Source organism: Etheostoma cragini, chromosome 1, assembly GCF_013103735.1.
Source record: "Etheostoma cragini isolate CJK2018 chromosome 1, CSU_Ecrag_1.0, whole genome shotgun sequence".
NCBI lineage: Eukaryota > Metazoa > Chordata > Actinopteri > Perciformes > Percidae > Etheostoma > Etheostoma cragini.
This window is the reverse complement of record NC_048407.1, coordinates 8,030,412-8,037,514: the sequence shown is the minus strand read 5'-3', so window position 1 is coordinate 8,037,514 and position 7,103 is coordinate 8,030,412. Positions and strand designations below refer to the sequence as shown.

Below are 7,103 nucleotides of genomic sequence, written 5' to 3'. Positions count from 1 at the left end.
TGAAGGCAAAAGGGGGTCCAACCCGTTACTAGCATGGGGTACCTAATAAAGTGGCCGGTGAGTGTATATAGATATATACATAGTATATAAGTATTTTTTTGCTATTTGTTTTGGTGCTTGTCTGTTTGTTTTAGCATAGTTACTTGCATCTTGGTTTGTTTGATTGGTCCTTTGGAATTACGTAATAAGATGCCTGTGTATGAGTTGCAAACTATTGCTGCTTTGTTTGATTTTGGTTTGAATAAAAAATAAAATCATTAAATAAATGTGTTAGACTGCTTTTGAATGTGTTTAATTGCTTTATTAGCTGCCAATCAAAGTTGTAAATACTGTTGGCATCCTGCAGACGGTGTAATGTTCAACCCTAACAAGTTCTAACAAGTCTTCATGAACAACATGGTAAACACTGTCCCAGCTGCTGTTGGCTACTCGACTAATCACTCTGTCGTCTTCACTGGCTCCACAGCTGACTCCTGCTCCTGGTTCTCCTCCTGCTCTTGGTTCTTCTCCTGTTTCCCCTCTTGCTCCTGGTTCTCCTCCTGCTTCCCCTCTTGCTCCTGGTTCTCCTCCTGCTCCTGATTCTCCTCCTGGCCCTGGTTCTCCTCCAGGCCGGAGGTGTTGCCATCCTTCCACGTGACCCTGATGTCTCCTGCACTGAGCTCCGTCAGGCCTCCGTTCCCCTGCAACTGCCTGGCGAGCACTGGCGATGCTTTGCTGCTGCTCTTCTCTGGGAGCGCTTCAATCATCTGCAGTTCCTCGCCTTTCTGAGCCGCAGCTGCTGCCTTGTACTTAGCTATCTTCTTCCTGTTCCTGATGGAAAAAGACAGGAAACTTTGAAATATCCTTTTTATACATTTTCCTCTAAGTGTTTCCATTGCATAAATTGAGGTCGTACTTGTTGGCCATGGATCCCATTCCAAGTAGGAGAAAACCAACAAGAAGACAGACGAAGGCCAGTCCCAGCAGCACAAAAGTCCATGTGGTCGCTGCAAGAGAAGAAAGACAACACTCTGCTTAACATACATCTCATATCTTAAAAGGTCCCATGACATGATAATGTCACTTTATGATTTTTTTTTACATAAATATGCATTTGCCCAGCCTGCCTTTTTACCCCCAGTGGATAGAAATGGTGATAGGTGTAAACCGAGCCCTGGGTATCCTGCTCTGCCTTTGAGAAAATGAAAGCTCAAATGGGCCGATCTGGAATTTTGCCCATTATGAGGGGCAAGATTCCAGATCGATTACCTCTTCTTTCTCTGCTTTGTCTACCCAGAGAATTTGGCCCATGAGAAACATCATGGCTTTCAAACTAGCAAAATGGCACTTGATCAAGGCCACATCCCCGGCTTCCCCCCCACACACAAAAGCTCCAGAGTCAGAAATGGCACATACTAAGGAAAGCTTATTGTGAGACTGGCTCTAGTGGCTGTAATTCTGCACCAAGGCTGAATTTTGGGAAACAGCAGATATAGTATTAGGGGACCACTAATGCCTGTATGAAGAGACTTCAGATACAGTATTAGGTGACCACAAAAGGCCTATATAAAAGCATCAAAAGAGCACCATGTCCTGGGACCTTATACATGATAGATAACAAAATAATATAAAATAACAGCAAGAGGCAATTAGTGTATGTGCATGAAATTAACCTAGGTTCGGGAGCAGGGCCACGTCTCGGCCACACCTCTAATCACTGACCAGCTTTATATTCCAAGCCAATCCACTCGGTGCTGTTTGTCTCCGCATTCTTGAGGTCAGACAGACCGTGCACAATAAAAAACAAAGAGTAAAAAGACCCCACTCACCATGTCTTCAGAAGCTATACTCAACCTCCGCAATTCAGACAATGACGACATTGACGACATTTGTGAAACTGGTTTAAATGGTTTAAATGTGGTGAGACTGTCAAACTCTTTGCTTTGATAGAGCTTAAAGTTTGGTAGTGATGTATATAATCAATAATACAATAAAACTAGAGAGAGAGAGGGTAGTACAGCCCGACCAGGGTCCTCTCTTTACTCTGTCTCTCTTAGTTATGCTGTAATAGTTTTAGACAGCTGGTGTTCCATTATCTTTTATTGTGACCGGCCTGTCAGACACCACCTACCAAGAGCCAGGGTCTGACCGAGGTTTCTTTCTAAAAGGGAGTTTTTCCTCACCGCTGTCGCGCGGTTGCTTGCTCTGGAGGGAACTACTAGTGTGGTCTCGACCTTTTCTATCTGTAAAGTGTCTTAAGAAAACTCTTGTTATGAATTGATGCTATGAATAAAACTGAATTGATTTAAATGGAATTAAAAAAAACATACTATGATCAAGGGGAAAAGGCAGGTCAATTATTGGCCTAAAGGATAAAGAAAATGCAAGATTAAAGAACCATAAATAGTATAAAATCAACTTAACTAGGACCCCGCAGAGATAAATAATAATCTAAGAGATTTTTTGTTTTTGTTGTACAAATCTGAATGTACAGAAAAAAAGAGAAGCTCAGAAAATGTTTCTTGACCAGTTGCAATTTCTGACTCTATCAGATGATAAGAAAACAACACTAGATGGTTCATTAACAACAAAAGAACTTAATGAAGCTATAGGAGATATCAGTAGCGGTAAGGCACCTGGACCAGATGGGTTACCAATAGAATTTTGCAAATCATTTAAAAGACAACTAGACATGTATGAAGAGTCGTTTATTAAAGGAACGCTTGCAGATTCTTTAAGGTTAGCCATAATAAGCCTAATATTGAAGCCAAATAAGCTTCCAACCGATTGCTCATCTTACAGGCCAAATAGTTTAATAGGATGTGGGATAAAAATTTCTAACGCAAAACGATCTCTAGAAGATTAGATAAATGTCTCACTCAGCTGATTGTTGCTGATCAACAAGGTTTCTTACAAAACAGACAAGGTTATCAAAATATAAGAAGAGTCTTAATTAATTAAGACTTAAAATGAGAAAAACTACGCAAAGGACACAGCCATGCGGTCAGTTGACGCAAGCCAAGCATTTGATAGGATAGAATGGGGCTACCTTTTAGAGGTACTTCCAAGATTTGGGTTAGGGAAAACGTTTCTAAAATGGCTCCAACTGCTGTAAACAAACCCAACCGCTGAGATTCTAACCAACCTAACCATCGCAAATCCCTTTAGTCTACAGAGATCCACTCGCCAGGGTTTTCCATTATCTCCACTATTATTTACATTACATACACAACAATTGGGGAGGTGGATCATCGCTTTACTTTATATGCAGAGGATATATTTTTCCTGACAGATTTAAAAAATCTATGATAGGTTGAACAAATCTTATATGCAATTTTACCAAGTTGTATCTACAGTATATTCCTCTGACATTACTACAAGCATTCAAAAAATCAATTCCTTAGAAATACGATTTCAGTATGGCATGCTGCCCATAAACATGTGGATGACATGCCAGCACTGTGTCTGTCTCTGACTGTCATAAAGATGGAGTTTTGTGTCCCTTTGATCAGCTGTGTCTGAGATATCAGATTCTTTGCAGTTAAAAAGTTATATGTCCAAAAATACGAGCAGATAATGTGTATACCACCTTTATCAAAACTTGAGGAAGTAACACTTTTAGGAAGGAAAGGACATCTATATATTTATTACAACATATTGGTTGCAAATAATCCTGAATCAACACACGATAAATTAAACGCTTGGAAGCTGGATATAAAGGAAGATATTGATGCGACAGATTGGAATGACGCTTGTTTAAAAGCACAAACACAGACGATAAATACAAGTTTTAAATTACTCCAATATAACTGGCTCATGAGAATGGTTCATCATATATCTGCTAATATTCCTGATGTGTGTTCTAAATGCTTAGCTGAGAAAGGTACTCTATTTTACTGTCTAAATGTATAAAGATCCAGGATTTGTGGAAGGATGTTTTAAAATGTTTGTCAGACCTGTTTCACACCAAAGTCCCTTAAAATGCCAGGCTTTGTTTGCTTGGAACATATCCGAAGAACTTTAAACGGACATTGAAACAGACTGACTATTGGACTTTGGGCTTCTTCAAGCCAGGAGGGCTATTGCGCTGTGTTGGAAGCACCATCCCTACGGATGTGGAGAAGGAACTATCGCGATGCATTGGTCTGGAAAGACTAACCCTCATTCCTAAAGGCAAAGGGAAAGACTTTGTTAAACTTTGGGAACCATATATGAATATAATCAGAGATGGAAAGGTGGGCTCAACCTGAAAGAAATTTGTAGATGATAGAAACTATTTATTTTATTTATATTTTACTTCAGATTGGTGCAAGGTGATGAGGGTATGTGTGTTTGGGTAATGTAAATATATGTAGTCTTAAATTGTATTGTTAATGTATGTCGTATTGTTGTTGTTTTTCTAAGAAAATGACAAAGATATTGCTGGAAAAAAATTAATTTGTTGGCTATGAGTGTGTGAAATTAATGAAAAATCTACTTAGAAAATGCATTTAGTCACCCTCTGTAAACAGCTTGCTCCCACCTTGGCTTATTTTGCACAGATGAAATACCTTACCCACTGTGCAACAAGATCAAGACAACTGTCAAGATCAACCGTCTCTGTTAGTCTGTAGTGGTTAAGACTATCATCATTCACTTGAGGCAAGAATCACAAATTCCAAATCCCCAGGAACAAATGCAATGTCGGGTGCGGAAACTCACATATGATGCATAATTGATCATGTGGATGATATTTAAGTAAATGAAGAAGGTTTTGAGATTAGATTCAACATTTTTCTTGCACATACTTCTGTTACCGTATTTACTATTTTATTATTTCAATCATGCGTGGTTGAGTGGATCTGTGCGCAATGTAATCAATCCTGAATGTGTCCAACAACTCCTTTGTGTAACTTTTAAGGTCTGAATTGTAACACATTGAGAGGCCATTTTGACATTCTATCATATTCTTGTCTTTCTTTAAAGGTCCTGTAAGCAATGTTTTGGTGACTAGCTTGTCCCTCCCTCCTCCTCATCCCGTCTATTCTATGCCCCCCACCTCCAAATCCTTCTTTTTGGTTATTGGATGGAATGCTGGAACACTATGTATGCTTCGTGGTGCAGGTTAGCACATTTTGTTTTTGTTGCCGTTTGTAGACCCTGGGCTGTCTACAGAGATGTTTTTTAAAGTGTGGTCTGTGGACAGGCAGCTAGCAGATGGTAGGGATGAGCCGAGTATTTGGCTGAAACGAGTATCCGGTACGGATAAAGCACTTTTGCCGAGTACAAGTATTATACGAGTATTGTGAGTCAATATCTGTACTCGGATTGAATAAGTCTCCACTGACTGTGTCTCCGTTCTGTGATAGGATAGTCACAGTGCTAGTCAAAGCGCCCCACCCATATACAATTCTGTGATAGACTAGTCCCAGCGTCCCTCCCCTAAACTATTCTGTGATAGGCTAGTCCCAGCGCCCCTCCCTACACACACAGATTCCTTCTGTTGTTTTGTACCACAGGCTGTTCTCTCTCACACACGCTCAGAACACGGAGAAGTGAACAGCTCTCTCCTCAGGTCCGTGGTGCTTTTCCGTTAACATTTAGGGTTTCTTCAGCTTCAGGTTTAGATTTTAGATTAGATTGATTTAGATTGATATCTTTATTTCGAACATGCAAGAGAAAGTATATACAAATAAAATAAAGAAAAAATAATAAAAAGAAATAATAAAACAATGTTTAAAAACATTGGAGAGAAAAACAAAGTACCCTTCTTTCCTGTTTTAACATACCTCTATCACATGTGCGAAAAGGAGTAGGAAGAAGTAAAACTTATGTACTCCTACCCCTTTAATTCTTGCATTTCTTCAATTCACAATATTTATAATTCTGTTGCTATATATATCCATATATATACACATACCTACACATATACATACACACATATATATACACATATACCCTTATACATATATATAAATAAACAAAACAATAAACACAAACAAAACTTTCTACAGTACTTCTCTATACCTTCTGAAAATAATTTCTTTGTAAATTTCTTTGAAAATAAATATGTTTGGGCATTGCTTTAGGTTCTCATTTAGTTTGTTCCACAATTTAACTCCGCAAATTGATAAACATAATCTTTTCCTTGATGTTCTACATCTATTAGTCTTAAAATTTCCTCTTCCCATTAAATCGTACCCTCACTCCCTTTTAGAGAACATCTTTTGTATATTCCCAGGCAATAGGCTATTTCTTACTTTGAACATGAATACTGCAATTTGATATTCAATTAAATCATGGTATTCTGGCAATTTACACTTTAGAAATAATGAATTTGTATGATCCCGAAATCCGGCGTTGTGAATGATTCTTATTGCTCTTTTTTGCATTATGACTAGTGGCTGTAGTGAGTGTTGATAATTGTTTCCCCAAACCTCTACACAGTAATTCAAATAAGGTAACAGTAGTGAGCAGTATAGGATGTGAAGTGATTTGAGATCCAGAATGTGCTTAGCTCTTGCTAGGACTGAAATACTTCTGGACAGTTTGGTTTTGATGTGTTTTATGTGAGGCTTCCAGCAAATCTTGTCATCTATGATCACTCCAAGGAATTTATTTTCATGTACTCTTTCTATGTTAACCCCCTCTATCTGTATCTGTGCTTGATGCTTTGACTTACAGTTTCCGAATACCATGAATGTAGTTTTACTCAAATTTATTGATAACCTGTTAATGTCAAACCATTGTTTTATTTTCTTGAATTCTATAGTGATTAATTCCAAGAGTTGCTGTAAGCTGTCCCCTGATCCAAATATGTTTGTATCATCTGCAAATAATACAAAATTCAATACTTGAGCTTTTCGGGCATCCCTGTGGAGGCTGGGTGTCAGACACCAAACACGACGAGGGCCACAAAAGCGTCACGTTCAATAGTTTATTAAAGGGTTGGGGGTATGGGAGTTTCAGAGGTACCGGGAAATCCAAAAATCAGCACATGTGTAGATCCCCAGTAGAGAGCAGGAGCTGGATGATCCGAGAAGTCTGGAGCAGGAGAACACGGAAGGAATTGAGTCAAAAGGCTTTTCCAAAAACAGGCAGGTAACCGGTACTGGTAGCAGACGATCTGACAAGGGAGGACTGAA

General features: G+C 38.9%; 1 protein-coding gene across 1 annotated transcript in view; it reads right to left on the bottom strand.

Moving 5' to 3' along the window:
- Window positions 1-285: 285 nt before the first annotated feature.
- Window positions 286-7,103, bottom strand: part of si:cabz01068815.1 — an 18,004-nt gene continuing 11,186 nt past the window's right edge. The window contains exons 5-6 of the mRNA XM_034877674.1: window positions 896-986; window positions 286-810 (exon numbers count right to left, since the gene is read on the bottom strand). Coding sequence (XP_034733565.1) covers window positions 438-810; window positions 896-986 — 464 coding nt within the window. The 3' untranslated portion in view covers window positions 286-437. The remainder of the gene's footprint in view (window positions 811-895; window positions 987-7,103) is intronic.